General features: G+C 35.8%; 1 protein-coding gene across 4 annotated transcripts; it reads left to right on the top strand.

Annotated features, from left to right (window-relative positions):
• Positions 1 to 657: 657 nt before the first annotated feature.
• LOC105046044 (chaperone protein dnaJ 10) lies at positions 658 to 14,530 on the top strand. 4 transcript variants are annotated; one of them, XM_010924539.3, is made up of 11 exons: positions 658 to 921; positions 1,416 to 1,527; positions 1,651 to 1,760; positions 3,492 to 3,551; positions 3,967 to 4,049; positions 4,302 to 4,467; positions 10,072 to 10,201; positions 12,915 to 13,073; positions 13,167 to 13,339; positions 13,605 to 13,685; positions 14,174 to 14,530. In XM_010924539.3, exons 3-11 carry the CDS (start codon positions 1,674 to 1,676, stop codon positions 14,261 to 14,263), a joined length of 1,029 nt encoding a protein of 342 aa, XP_010922841.1. In that variant the 5' UTR covers positions 658 to 921; positions 1,416 to 1,527; positions 1,651 to 1,673; the 3' UTR covers positions 14,264 to 14,530. The 4 variants fall into 4 exon arrangements, with proteins under 4 accessions (XP_010922841.1, XP_010922856.1, XP_010922862.1 ...); XM_010924554.3 differs by lacking the exon at positions 1,416 to 1,527 and having other exon boundaries at positions 1,655 to 1,760; XM_010924560.3 differs by lacking the exon at positions 1,416 to 1,527 and having other exon boundaries at positions 658 to 900.
• Positions 14,531 to 16,189: the final 1,659 nt, after the last annotated feature.

Genomic DNA, 16,189 nt, shown 5'->3' on the forward strand with positions numbered 1-16,189 from the left:
TTAGCTCGTGGAGGCTGGTGGCGGTGCCGAGGTAAAGGTTGTCATCGAGGAGGCGATCGATGGGGGAGCGAACTAGCTCGTACTTGTGGGAGGTGATGGGGATGCAGGAGACGGTGGAGAGGATATGGGCGAAGACACAGTCGACTGCGGTTGAGGAGGAGGAGGATAGATGGGAGAGCAAGAAGAGGAGGTACAAGAGGACGATGTGCAGAAAGAAGAGGAGGAAGCGACAGAAGAGGTTGAAGAGAAAGAGAAAGATGATGGAGGAGAATGATTTTATCCAAATATTTTATATTAAATTATTAAATATTTTATAATATGATAATTATTTTTTTAGATAATTCAAATTATTTTTTAAAAAATAAATCTAAATTATCAAAATAATTCAGATTATCACCTACAGAATGTGTTAAAAATAAAAATTTGATAATTTTTTTTAAATTATCAATAATTTTGGATAGATTGCGGGCTATCAAACGCGATCTCAAAGTTGGGACGTGGCTTCAGGAGCGACAGGCAATTAATTAGGTCTTGTTCATGCATCCAGGCACCGCTGTCCACAGTACAGAGGCAGCCGCTGTTAGGTGACACGTGTGAAAAAACCCGAATATCAAAACCGTTCTTTTAAGGCAGGGGTTGGGTCATCCGCGAAAGTAGATTCACGTTGAATTCTCGCGTAAAGCCGCTTCGTGAGCTGTGCAGGTGGACGAATTAAGAAATTTAGAGTATTTTGAGACCTGTGCGGAGAGCGATCCAGTCGAAAGAGGATCAATCAATCTTTGGCCTGAAAGATGCAACCCGAACCCCGTTGCTCCCAACGACAACAAACTCGAGAGGAAACGAGAAAAGATCCGTAGCGTCCGCATTCCAAAAGTCTAAAGATTTGGGAAACTTCACAAGGTGTGCCTGCTTGTTCTTCAGGTATCGCCTCTTCTTCCTTTTTTTGAAAAATATCAGATAAATAACCCATGATTTGATCTTTATTTTCTAATCTTTGCAATTGTTCTATCCTTTTCTTTCATCCGTTTTCCTCCTCTCCCATTCAATTACTTGTCGGTGTCCTATTTTCCCTATTCATTTTTTTGGGGGAAAACCAAGATTTGTTCTTCGGGTGTCGTTTTCTTTTATTTGTTTGTTTGCAAATTTATTCCGCACTGTTTCGTACCTTCCAACATTAGGTCTCAAGTTTTTTTTGGTTATCTTGTGCAATTCAGGGATCTGTAATGTTGATTACTAATTTTCATTATGTTCGAGCGTGGAGAATAGCTACTTTTTAATTCCACTTGGAACGCCTATCTTTAGCCCATTCAGATATTTTTGGGAATTTTTTTAGGCTTTTCTTTTCTTAACGTGCCGGGGTTTGAATCTATACATATCTTCGTGTGAAATTGTTATTTGATGTACCGTGTGCGTAGAAAAGATGAAAGAAAAGATCAATACGAACACTTCTAAGCTGAAATTCAAAGTTTTCTACTTTTCTGTCAAAATTGTGGGATTTTGTTCCCCCTCTTCCTCCTCTCCCTCCAGGTGCGTGTTTGCAATTTATACTCTTACGTATTTTCGTAAATTCCCATGATCTTTTTCTTACCGGACTAGTAAATTGAGATGGGAGACACTGGTAAGTAAAGCTGTTTTCTGAATTCTTATTAGGTAGATAAATAAATTTTAAAGCCATGGTGAAAGACACCGAGTATTATGATATTTTGGGTGTGAGTGTTGATGCATCTTCCGCTGAGATAAAGAAGGCCTACTACATCAAGGTAACAAAACATTCTTAAATTTTATTTTATTTTTTGAACCATTTGCATATTTTCTAGTTTCAAAATGCGATATCTTGACCTTTGACATGAAAGAGGTGTGAATCATTATGACTACAGAGCGTGAGGATTTTCATCTCAATTACTCTGAAGGCCTGAATTTGTTCTCTTCTCGATTTTCTTGATCCTATCAATATTTTTTCATGTCTCATGTCATTTTCTTAATTTTGATATGAGCATTTGCTAATATGTGAGAGGCTATCATTTCTAGGTCCATAATTGATGCACTTCATGACTACCAAAAAGATAAATTTATGCTTCCAAATATTTATTATTGGTGTCAGTTTTGAATAAATGAAAGTTTCAGCATAACAATAGTACAAAAGGCATTCAAATGTGTTCATTTTAAATAATCATATTTCTTGAAAAAAGCATGCTTCCTGCTCTTCTTGGCAATTGATTTGTTGGTGTTTTCATATTTTATACAATATTATGCCCAAATTGTTTGTCAAAACTCAAAAATAGTTGATAATGCAAAAATAGTTGATAATGCAAAAGAATTTGGGTGGTTGTTTACTTGTTTATTACGTTGGCTTACATTAAAACTTAAAAGTACGATAATGGTATGAGGTTGCTCAAAATTCAGCAGGTTTTGCATGTGTTTGTGCAGTATGTGCATCTTTGCATGAATGCATGTAGGCATGTGCACATGTTCTGTGTATGCATGTCTCCCATGCATGTTGTCTTTTCCTTCATGAATGATGGTATGTGATGCACCTTGTTTGTGAACTCTGAGCACTAGAATAATGTAGAAGAAACTTCTTGCTCATGCAAAAAATGAACCATCCTATGTCCTTCTTCTCCATGAAACTTCCAACTTGTTCATGCATTTTATTGTTCTAGTTCATTTTTGCTTCTCTCTTTTTTTGTTTTTTCAAGAAAAAAAATCTTTAGGGGTTCTCCAGTTGTCAATGTCAGGTTTCATGTAAAACATATAAATTAAAAGCTAAGTTTTATGAGAGCTTCATTTGGCTCAATCTTTCAACTATATGGTGGTAGTGGGAATGCTGGTTGTTGGTCAGCATGGCATGTGTCCTGCCATGCTGGACCATGGCACATGCCTGAGCTTTGCTGAAACAAAAGAGATAAAAAATTTTAAGAAGCCTTTTTATAATAAAAATATAAATTATTTAATGGGTGCTGTGCGAACCCTGTGCCAGTGATGATATTGGTCCGGCATGGCCCAGCACTTGAAACATTGGTTTGGTTGCTCCTGTTGAGTTTTGTTTTGTAAACTACAAATTCAAAACCTCAAAAAGGAGTTTATGGGGGAAAAAGACAACCTGATTCAATCCCCTTACCTTCTGTATTTATTTTCAGAAATATCAGGTGCCCAGTTGTAATAATTTTTTTAACCCATTTTCTGCATATTGCTGTTTTTTCTCTTTTCCCCAGTATTTGTATTCTTGAGCTAGGAACAACTTTCTTTCAGCTGTGAAGCTTTATTTTGGCGATTGTAGTTGCATAGATTTTTATCAATATCAATACTGCTATTATTTGGTTCTAATTTTAACGGTCCTATGAACTATTCCAGTCTCTTGCTAAACTCATTTAACCTGTCATTGTAACTCTTTCAGGATACTGCAAAAATTAACTATTTTTGTTCAGAATATGAGGGCTGACATCATGTTCTTTTCCTTGGTTATGCTTTTCTTTCATTTATTCCTTATGTAGGCAAGGTTGGTACACCCAGATAAAAATCCTGGAGATCCAAAAGCTGCTCATAACTTTCAGGTACACAACTTAGTTTTTCAAACCTGCATGATAGAACTGTCAATGAGAAAGTCTAATCATCTCATACATGCCATTCTGTCTTTTAAGTAAATGTGCAAATGTGGGACGCATAGTTTGTTGATCAGTTTACTGGTATTACACATTATTGTGGCTTTTATTTAGCTAGCAGATATGCTGGTTTTAGATAGATGTTAATTATTTTGTGTGATTTCTGTAAACAAAGGCTACCGGCAATTATTTATTGCTATTTCTCTAGTAGTTTGTTAATGAGTAAACTATATTCATGGTCTTCTTGAAACTGGCAAAACCTGTTTAATAATTTTGGTGGATGTGAGGTATCAACGCATATGATGATTACAAGTGCATCTCTTGATATAGCATACTACATGACTGATTAAATGGTTTCCATGCAAAGGTACTAGGAGAGGCTTATCAAATACTGAGTGATCCTGCAAAACGTGAGGCATATGATAAGCATGGAAAGGAAGGTCTTCTCCAGTAAGTCCAAAATTCAAATTTGTGTTGAATTGTTCAATGAAAGTTGTGCGAATATACAGCCTTCATGATTTTTTTTCCCCTCAAGAATAGGTTGGTGAATTAGTCTGTAGAAGCAATTAGGTAATGCTGATATGATTTAACTGTTTAATTCCTACAAAAGGTGTAGAAGAATATTCACAAATAGAGAAATGAGAAAAACTGAAATATTTATGCTGGTTGATGTTCATCTGTTAATACCCTTCTAAATTTCAGGGATTCCATGGTAGATCCTTCTGCTGTTTTTGGAATGCTCTTTGGAAGTGAATTCTTTGAAGATTATGTTGGACAGCTTGCTTTAGCAACTATAGCTTCAGTTGAAGTTGAAGAAGAATCCCAAGCCCTAGAAGTTCGGAAGCAAAAAGTTCAAGAAAAAATTAAGGTTTCTTCCTTTTGACATTTAACAGACTAGTTTCATGGACAGAAACTTCATATGCATATATTTTTTTGGATGAAATAAAATGTCATACCCTAAATTCGAGATATAACATGGCCATGCTACCGAGGGATATTATCCTCGATAACATGAAGCCAATCAATCATAATCAGCTAAAATCCATCATAAGTAAAATATAATAAGAGGTTCAATTTCATCATTCATTAAGTAAATAAATCAAGGTTGGTTCAGAGCACCTAAACCCAAAATTAAATACCAAATCTATGTCTCAAAATTCGTAAATAGATAACTACAAGTCCATGATCATAAAATAAATGAATATTGGCTTCATGTTATCTTAGGCTGCACCCTTTCATAGCATGATCGTGTTACATTCCAGATTTAGGGCGTGACATTTTATAGTAAGAGGACAACTTTTGAGTCCTAGTATTAGAACAAATAGATCTAGTCATATATGTGTGCTTATATGCTTGTAAATTTCAGCCATTGATGCTTTTGTCATGGACACAATATATAAGTGAGAATCTCAATACTCTTCATTTTTTCTATTATACTAAATTAGTGCTATATTATGAAGTCTTTTTTTTGGGGTGGGGGGGACCAAAACATCTTTTCAGAAAGCCCAAATAGTCTATATGTTTTGACAATACTATTAGCTAGAAACTTAGCTTAAGATTGTGAAAAATCTACTAATGCTATTTTATGATAGAAAGGGAGGGCAAACAACCCATTTATATAATAATAGTAAAACAATACACGAGTATTAAGGGTAGCGTTTCATGTTAACACGTAAGATTATAAGATAATCTCCCGCAACACATGTGTCAATTTTTTTTTATTTTTTATAGTAAAGTGATACACGAGTATTGGCGATGACATTCCATGTTGACATGTAAGATTATAGAATAATCTCCCGTAACGCCATGTGTCAATTTTTTTTATTTTTTATATTTTTTAAATGAGAAATAAAAGTATAAATCTATATTATAATAGTAAAGTGATACACGGTATTAGAGGTGGCATTCTATGTTGACACATAAGATTATAGGATAATCTTCCGCAATGTCACGCGACAAATTTTTTTTTTTATATTTTTTAAATAAAAAATAAAAGTATAAATAGTATGATAAAAAAATAATACCCAATGCAGCAACCTTCATTGGTTTGGGAGGCCATCTTTGGAAAGAAGAACTTTCAAAGATCTTTTTGATCTCATCATGGGATTAATTGATGAGAGCAACCTTTAATGTAAAATGTTATCATTATTATCAATTAAATCCCCGTAACGTGGGGGTTGAGTACTAGTTATTATAATTATACAGGTCGAAATATTTGCACCACATGAATGCTATTTTATGTGAGGTAGTTGGATGATTGTAAATTCCTTATCACTGATGTCATTGTCGTGCTACTGTTAGGACTCTTATCTGATGGTTACATGGCAATATTGATATTGCATAAGTAGTTATTTCTAGTAATTATCTCTCATGGTTGCAAATTTAGGATTTACTTGATGCAGTAAATGAGTCATTGTCTTCTTTTTCTTTTTCTTCTTCTTCTTCATTTCTTTCATGGGGTATTGCTTTCACTTTGCACATTTAACCTGCCATCTTGATCCTCAACCTAGGCATGAGAAAATGTGCAACAAACTTAGGATTTGCCAAAGCACTATTTGTTGTTTGCATTGCTATATGCTTCTATATTCCTTGGAGCCTCGTGACATACTAATACACCTCAACCATCAAATTAGTCATAAAATGCATATGCATCCTTTTATTGTGTGGAATAAATTTCATCAAGTTTTACTCCTTATTGTGTTGGATAACTTTCATCAAGAGCTTCATAGTTAGGCACTTCCGTGTCACGACATTCATCTTGTAAAAGATTACCATGTGCATAGGGCCACCTCTGTAGCCAAGCACAATCATAGTCATGCCTTCCCCCTATACTACCAAAAATCTACCACTACAATAACCTTTCAATGCCCCATAAATCTACCACTAGAACATAGACAACACCTTCGTACTATGATGGACTGCTTTGGAGGTCCAATATATGTATTTTGCAAGGCTAAATTCCAAGCTAACATGCCTTCAGGCACCTTCATGTCCAAAAAAGACTTATTACAGCTATCATTCTTCTTCTATTCAAGCACCTTCTAGAGTCTGGTGCTGGGTCTTGAACTTGCATTCTACTTATTACAGCTATCATTCTTCTTCTATTCAAGCACCTTCTAGAGTCTGGTGCTGGGTCTTGAACTTGCATTCTTTGTGTCTCACCCATGGCTTAAATTTCTCAAGACCACTACCACCTAGCATCTTAGTGCTTATGAGCTGCTTTCATTATTCAATCTTCAAAGCATTGTTGTAGCTATTCAAATCCGAGATCACCTTATTAATTAACAGGATCTTGAACACCTTGGCCTATCTCTCAGGTCATTTTACTTGGTCTAACTTTGAGGTGCATAATGTCCCAGCTCTGGGCATGCTACCCATATATTGCAACCATGGCGAACCAATTACCATGTGCATGTCCCTTTTAATCTTAGTTTGGAACGTGGATAAAGCTAGGATAAAGTCTTTCTTGCCAAACAATTGAAAATATTGGCTGGAGGGATGATCTCTGATAGTTCATTCAAATTGTGGGTATCCCAGGGATTGTTTTTTTAAATTTTATGATTCATGTTTCAGGTCTTACTATCCATATCAGAATGGCCCTAAACAATCTAGATCCTATCCTTGGATTAGGATCAATTTAGGTTAACAAGATTTAGATCCATATGTTGGATTAGGTGTTCCTTTGGATCAAAGTATCCAATTTAATTATGTTATTTACATATGAAATCATGTCCAAGTTCATTTTTTTAATTTCTTTGACTAAGTTGCTGTTAAATTACTTATCGCTAATAGATCTCAAATAATAAAATTAGCAAGTCTATTTTTGGAGTTCATTGAGTTAAAAATAAGGTGCAAGTTTTTTGTTTTTTTTTACAATGTATGTTGAAGTCTTATTCTTGTTTATTCTAAAGCATTCTACATAAAAGAATAATTAAATCGATACATAGCCTATAATCATCTTGAATAATCAAATAAATGTTTCTTTTATTAGAAATACCACTATATATGGGCCTAATCTGGTGAAAACAAGAACTGTTGTGTCTCGTATGTATGCTTTTTGTTCTCCATATGTACACTTTATAGTTGCTTGTATTTCAAGATTCACATTTCATTTGTATTTAGAATTTTTTGGAAAGAAGTCAGAAAAATTTTATGATCAACGATCTAGTTCGCAATCTGATTTTATATGGCCCCCTCTATGATTTGCAACTCAATCCTGACCTTAACAACATTGATCCCCAGACTGGTTGTTCCACAGATATCCAAGAACAAAGCTACCAACAATTTTATCCCACTAGATTTTTGAAATGATCCAATATGCCCTTCATTAGCAGAAATAACTAAAAAAAGCAAAGGCATATTTGGTCATTAACAAAAAATTAACCATATTATTGTCAAATGTACTAATTAAGCATAGAAAGAGTTCTACCATTTTTTCCCTTTTTCAGACTAAGTGATACCTTTACCTGACTCTCCCATGTCCTTAGGAATGTGATGGTATTAGTGAGTTCTCCTGATCCATGTAGTTTAGTTTGTTCTTCTGTGTCTTTGTATGGGCCACTTTCCTTTTTTGCCTTAATTAATCTGATCCAAGACCTTCTCAGCCCGCTTCTTGTGTTTTGGATTTTGAGTTTTTTCCTTAGCCTAGTTTGGGTACATTTGGTTATTATTTTGATATATAATTTTCTAAATATAGGGTTTTTCTTTATGGTATGCATGATGTCCAAAACAGGTATCACATGCATGTTGCAAGAGAATTTCAGTGGTTTCCTGATTGCGGGGGTCCAATTTAATGAGGGAATCAAGGATCTAGACCAGATCTACCTCAGAGCTCTCAAGTCAATCCAAAGAGTAAAAAGAACTCCACTTATGTTTAAGGGTTGAAGTGGCATATTTGATGTGCTGCCTCAATGATCATTAGATTCCAAAATGCACCTCCAAAAATTTTTGTTACTTGGACACTTGCATCCAGCTCCAAAAATCTGTAGGATATCAATCTCAGTTGGAAATGTATAGGACACCTAGATGCTTATAAAGTTCTTTTATAGCTACTTTTAAGGATTGAGACAGAGTTGTACTCATGCAACAATGGGTTTAATTTTCTATTTTGATGATAGAAGTGAGTGTTCGTTCTTTTTAGAGATTGGTCAGTACTGAAACAAGTTTGCAAAATATTATTTTTTTTATATCCTTTAGTTATTTGGGGTATTTGAACGGGAAATAGATGTTGAAAGATCTTAATAAACAACATCTTTTTTACTATTTTCTTTTTTAATATTTAAATACATAATTTAGTTAAAGGTATATTTTATTCTATGTATCCCTATATCTCCCTTCTCGCTCTTGCAAACTTGGATACATGTCCAAATCCGATTCTTGTATTCATGTCCATAAATCACTATCAATAAGCTGATTCCTTTCTGGTTTCTCTTTTCTTCAGAATTACAATCCAACTTTGACCAATTTCTTTGCAAGGTCTAATAATAATGATGGGCGTGAGCTACATAGCTTGATAAGCAACTTTACCATAGTAAGGAATTTAAGTTTCGAGTAAAAACAAATGGTGTTTAGGACATGTTGTACAAATCAAATTTATAGGAATATTCAAAGGAAACACCAAATCAACACTTGCGGAAAGTTCTTAATTGATACACATAAAAAGTCATGTTCTCATTTTTGCCTTTGAGGCCATGCATAAACCCTCGCTGCTCACGCAGATGAGGCTATGTAGATCCCTAAGGCCCCTAGATGCCGCTTGGCTGAGGAACCACATAAATCCTTGATATATATATATATATATATATATATATATATTTTTTTTTTTTTCCCTCTAGATGGTAATTCTTCTGATTTGATTGATTCCCTTCAATCTCTTTTTTATATTTTGTCAGCTGAACAATTTACAACAAACTTCTATTTCTATCAATTGGTTCATATCTAGTGTTATCGGTATGGAACTATACAGGGCAACATGGGGCAGTATCATAGTGACCTTATATGGTACTAGTATGGTATAGGGGCTTGGTATGTCCCCATGCCGACATATGGTATCAGTGCTTTGCCAATTCCAATGATGTTATTGTATCAATATATGAGCATACCATATCAGTATTATTGTAGTTGCAAGGCATCTTTTGCAGGATACCCAGACTTAAAACATTATGCACATCAATTATGTTAAGCTGATTGATTGTGCCATGGTTATCTTGACAGTCTAAAGCAATAGCCTAATTGGGAAGTTCATTATAGGTCTCTTGTCCAACATGGCAACAAAATAAAATCTAAGCTATCCATCAGACTGTATGTTTTTTGATTTGCACAATTTATTTTCATAGCAAATTGCTATACACAATGAAAAATGTTGTGGTTATGCATTTATTCTGTGGCATAGATGTACAGTCTGCCTTTTTGACGAACTATGCTCCTTTAGCTTTTATATTTTATATGATTCGCTTTTGTCGTCCAAGAACAGGCATTACAGAAGGAAAGGGAACAAAAACTAATTCAGAATCTAAAAGATCGCCTTCATCCATATGTGCAAGGACAGAAGGATGAATTTGTAAGATGGGCAAATTCAGAAGCTCGTCGTCTGTCTCAGGCTGGTAAATTAATCTCCTACTGATGAACTTAATAATATTTGTTATTTATTAATTAGCTGCCACTTCCTAAGTTGTGATCATTTAAATTTGTAGCATCCTTAATTCTATAGTCACTTCAGTTGAAAATATGGTTGATTGAATGGGGTTTGTTTGCTCCTCGGCCTGTCCAAAACATGAATAAGCATGACAAAACCTTTGTTCCATCATGATAGAGCTGGCGATGTAGTGGTACTGAAAAAGGGCCCTGAAAAGAATGTCCAGGAAAATTTGTTTTCAATCTACCCTCATTATTGTGAAGTGGACTTGGAATTCATATTTGCTTGCGATTATGGTTGGGTTAGCATGGCATGTGCTGCTTTTTGGTAGCTAGGCATGTCTTATGTTGTAGTTCACAGGTTGTGGTAAGCTATGCTAATTATTTAGACCATAGAAGAGATCTAGCCATCTTTGAAGGGAGAACTCAATTGATGGATGATAATCAAAGAGGGATATAAGGGTACTTTAAAATTAAAATGTGGTTGATTGGGGTGGTGTGTGTGTGTTTTGGAGGCGGGGGTGCAGACCTAGAAACATGTAATCTGTAGAGATTCTATTTTTCCCATACCACTACCATCATGCAATATTTGTAAGGGTCTGTTTGGATGACTGGGCCCGAAATCCCATAGGAATCATGGGTTTGGGCCAATACAACCACATAAATAAGGCCTAGTCCAATCTATCTTTTTAAATACCTAGAAAACCATTGCAATGGGCCAGCCCGAATCCAAACAGGCCCTAACTAGGAAGATTTTTTTGTTTAAAGCCTGTTGAGGTCTTTTTTTCTTCCTCATAGGATTCAGGCCGGCCCACTCCAAAGGCTCTTGGGAATTTGGGAATATTAGCCTAGTCCAGACTGATTTTTCCTAGTTATACTAGCCCAACCCATGAATCCTATAGATTTTTGGGCCTAATCATCCAAACATGCCCTTATCTGGGGGATAGGTTTTTCATTTGCTTGGGCTCGGGTAAGGTTCAGTTCGAGTGGGTTAACCTATCCTCAACCCAGAACCTATTCTTTTGTAAGTAAATTGAAAATTTTAAGCACAAGCTTGGTCAACTTATTTTATATGGACTTCTATCTCACCCACCAACACTCTTAGTATTTCACTTGTCAATGAAAATAAAATATGGCCAACAGGAGGGATCTAGGAACAAGTATTGAAACAAAGAGAGATGAGAGGAAGTTAAATGAAAAGGAGAACATTATAGTTTTGTTGGAAAGGGGGAGGCAAGTGTCAAGGGGAGTGGGGATCTGGGGTTGGGGGTCTGGAAGGGGGGGGTATGGGTAAGTGGGACTGGGATATTTGGAAGTTGTGGGTGGGAGTTGGAGGACTCAAGGGAGCAGAATTTAAGGAGGGTGTTGGAGGGCATCATTCTGGGTGGTGGCTAAGGTACAGAGGGGGATAGCAGCGGTGCCAGCAGTGAAGCGTTGCCCTGGTGATTGGACCTTAAAGGGTCCTTTAGGCAGAGGTGGGTGGTGAAGCTGCCTTACGAGCAACAAGATAGAAGATAGTCTAATTGAAAAATAGTGAATGGCAGTAGTATTGTTGGGGAGGAAAATTTTACACACGTCTTCAACTAAAACCAAACTTAGTCACTAAACATGAGGGAAGCTTTGGTCATTCGGTAAAAGTGATAACCATTTAACAGCAGTGTTGTGGGGCTAAGACAACAATTTTTTAATGGACAAGTGCAGTCAGGTTAATGCTTGAATAATGGGTGAGAGAAGGAACATATGCAAATTGCAATTTTTGAATGGTAAATATGCAATAAGTTTTTTTTTCCCTTTTTTCTGTTGTGGGGGTTGGGGGAAGCTGATTTGCAAAACTCCCAATAATATAATTTTTTCACTGATATCACAAAAGTTGATTGATATCTTATGAAAGGAAGATGGTGTTGGGAGGAGACTTGAAAGTCTGAATTGGTCTCTGGTTATTGAAGAACAGTGGCAAAAAGTTTTATCGGGCGCTATTCCCCACCTACAAAGGTTGCTGTGCAAGCAAATCTCCCTCTTTTTTATGAGTTTTAAAGACTCTTCAATGACAATTGGTATTTAGGTTTTCAGAATCCTGCTTTTTTTTTTTTTAGGCAGATCAGTTTGGCAACGTTACCATGTTGAAGTTCATGTAGTATCAGTCACATCCATTAGTTGTGATGTCCCATCCAAGTTGCCAGATCTGTTATAAGAATCTTTGGATGTTTTGCAGTGGCCTTATGTGGCCTTTCTGGGCTCTAATACATTGAGGTTTAAAGAGAAAAACTGTAGTAATGAATCTGACTTATTTATGTAGTAGCATGATATTTAAATATTCTTAACAATATGAATAATTTATACTAATGAAAAAATTGAGGATTTTTTTTTTTTTTTACATTCTTCTCTCCATCCGTTCTTCCTTTTTCCAAGCAGCATTGATGTGTTACCCTAGACCTTTCCATTGTTCATATGATTTGGTCTAGTTCTCATCCATTCCTCTCCTTTAATATTTTCATTGCTGCATTCTTGACTCAAAGTTAGGTTAACTCAAAGAAATAACTGAAAAAAGAAAAACCCATCCTCATTGTTGGCAATCTTGTATGTATTCCTGATGTTTGGGATAGAATTGATCTTCACATGTGATATGGTGTGGCAATACTTTCGAATTTTTCTTGTTAATTTCACATGCTATGAAATTTGCAGCTTTTGGGGAGGCTATGCTCCACACTATCGGCTATATTTATGCAAGACAAGCTGCAAGAGAGCTTGGAAAGAACATTTTATTTATGGGGGTGCCATTTATAGCTGAGTGGGTACGAGATAAGGGTCACCATGTAAAATCACAAGTTAATGCAGCTGCAGGTATGTACCTGACAATCGGCAGTTATTGTTCTTTGTAACAGCACATTTTGACCTACTCCCGTGCACCTTTGTTCAAATTGAATCCAATATTAGGCGCCATCTCCTTAATGCAACTACAGGAGGGGATGAACAAGATGGAAGGGAGCGAAAATAGGGAAGAGGACTTTTTGAAGAGCATTGAAGAAAAGAAAGATGCGATGCTTAGTTCTTTATGGAAAATAAATGTGCTTGACATCGAGTCAACCCTTTCACATGTCTGTCAAGCGGTAACATTACTAAGCTATGCTTTCAATCCTATTTTTTGGAATCATGTAACATGTATTACTTAGGATGAATTATTGCTCAAACATAGAGGCTAGTCTTCTCTACTGCTTTCAGATGATTGAATATGCTGTGATGGTTAGAATGTGAGTGGAACATATGATACAACAATGAAACAGATGGCTCCGTAGATTTGAACTTCCCAACAATAAATTCCTAAACAGTTTGTGTATGCTATTGATCTATTTTAAATTTCTGATTGTCATTCAGGTTCTTAAAGATAATAGTGTTTCCAAGGATGTGCTGAAATCACGAGCCAAAGCATTAAAGAAGTTGGGAACGATTTTCCAAGTAAGTGTTGTTTCCAGAACATTAAAAAGCTTGCTAGTGTCATTCTGGCATTCTAAATAACTTTCACTCACTATGTATTATATTGTCATTAGAAGATAATATATGACCATGAGTCTGGAAGAATCTCACCATGGGACTTTTTAATATAAGATTTATTAGTTGATAAAAGGACTCTGGAGTTTGTTTTCTACATTCTAATGGCTGAATATTTGTTAGGGAGCATATCTTACCTGCAACTAGTATGGAAATAGTAATTTTATTCATCATTTTTATGGTTTTCATGTTCATCTTAATGCAGAATTTCCCATCAATAATTTTTACACTACTAGAACCTTTTTTTGGTAGCAGCAGTACAAGTTTGTTCGATTAGCATCCAGAACAACTATTAATATGCACATGAAAGTAGTCACTAGCTGAGCTCATGGTGACAGGTTATTTATGCAATCATCAATGTGAGTAAATTGTCTAATTTGTTGCCATTTAATTAGGGTGCGAAATCTCTTTATCGGAGAGAAAACAGTCTGCGTGTTGAGAATGATCCCAGGAAGGTTGCGACATCATCAAAAGCAACCGCATGAGAATCGTATGTATCATGAAGACATAATTGGTGAGGGCTTCCTTATCTGCTGGAAGATGGAATCTCTCCAGTGCCTTAGACTCGACATATGAATTGAAGTACAGTTATTGTGGTTTGTAATTATCTTCATCCTGTAGCACTGCACATCTTTCTGGAAGCAAAGCATTGTTGATGTTTGCCGCAGTATACCTCTGTATAAATCCAGCACAGACATTGTGAAGTATTGGTGAGTTTGTTTTTCCTCAAATGGAGAGCCGGCTTTTTTTAATTACTTTTGCTGGAATTATTGTGACTCAAGTGTGTCAGCCTCCATTGCGTGTCACAAGTATTTTGCACAGGGGAAACCTTATTCGCTTATTGGTGAAATGTCACGCGATTTATGCACCAACTCCTGTTTTGTGTATATAATAATAAAAGCAAACTTAATAAAAAACATTAGATTGAATAAATTTAATTAAAAAAAAATGTGCCTTGGTGAGATGCGCCTTACCGTTCCTTTCTCGTGTGGGAAGCTGGGTTGTGGCCGCCTGATTTGCTGGGTGGTTAGGGGCTTAAGGGCATTCTATTAAGGCTATCAGAGTCGGCTACGCTTAATGTCATTTTTGAGTGTCAAGTATCCAAAGATCAACGCTAATTTTTAAATGGTTTTTTCTGCCAATCCTCTTGGTGATCCTATGCGTGTATAATGTGATGTCTAAAATTTGATTAAAACACAAGAAAACCTTGTTTTAGCAGGTAATGATTATATGTATGCCTATATATTATAGAGCATGATGATGATAATGATGATACTAGTTGTAGTGATACATTGATGATGTACATATTATATTGAAGAAAATTGATGGTAGTTAAATTTAATATTTACAAATTTGTAATAGTAAAAATATTGTATATCCAAATGTTCTTAAAAAAATTTTGTGTATATGTTGATAACAGACATGCATTGGCCTATTAACATAGCAATGTTACTCAAATGAGGCGGGCATAAAGTTATCACTTCAGAAGAAAATAATACTTCAGAAGAAAATAACATTGTTTATTTCAAGTTCTGTGTTAACCTACCTTTGCAACTGAATATTGGGCAATCCATTGCCAACTAAATTTAAGATCTGTATTTTCCAGCTAGAATGCAAACTTCTCGGTCCATTTCTCCTACTCTGTAACTACTAAAGTAATGCAAACTTTTAGCATGTCCAACAAGATCGAAACATATCTTTATCTTGCAGCAACTTTTTGCCACTTCACTTTACCCTTTTATTCATTCTAAGATGATCTTTTTAGAATGCGCTTGCATATCCCATATCCCTTTTTAATTAACTCGACCGTGGCGAGGCGAGGCCTTTCCCTCCATATTCCTTCAAATCAAGAAATAATAAGATCAAAAACTGGGTTACGCATTCGTACATCGAACCTTCACTTAGCCTTTGTGTGCATGAATACTCTGGAGTATATTAAAAATAACGTATCGGAGTGCGTTTGATGAATCTGCTGATTGACTGGAGAAAGCAGGAGCATATTAGTTAAGCCCTTTCCATCCCTTTATCTCCTGACTGGATTTTGCTCATTTGATCCAAGACGGCATATCTTCCGATAAATAACAAAAGATAACAGCTAGGAAGTGCTCCACTGAGTTGTAGTATATGTTATCATCAACATATGGATGATCTTTTTTTGCTTGCATAGATAGTGCATATTAATCTGGGATGGTCTCATGCTGGATTCGGTTGTTGGCGCACTGCTGATTGAATAAAGGTTCATTGTGTTGGGAGGCACCAAGACAATATTCCACAAGCAGAGGTCCACCTGTCAAATGACCACATATTTTAGGTGTTATCGAGCATCCCACTAAAACTATGACTATACACTCAGATGCCATCAAGATAGTGCTCCTTGTTCCTTTTTCTTTCTGAATTAAACAATCATAAAA

Source organism: Elaeis guineensis, chromosome 2 (assembly GCF_000442705.2).
Source record: "Elaeis guineensis isolate ETL-2024a chromosome 2, EG11, whole genome shotgun sequence".
Lineage (NCBI taxonomy): Eukaryota > Viridiplantae > Streptophyta > Magnoliopsida > Arecales > Arecaceae > Elaeis > Elaeis guineensis.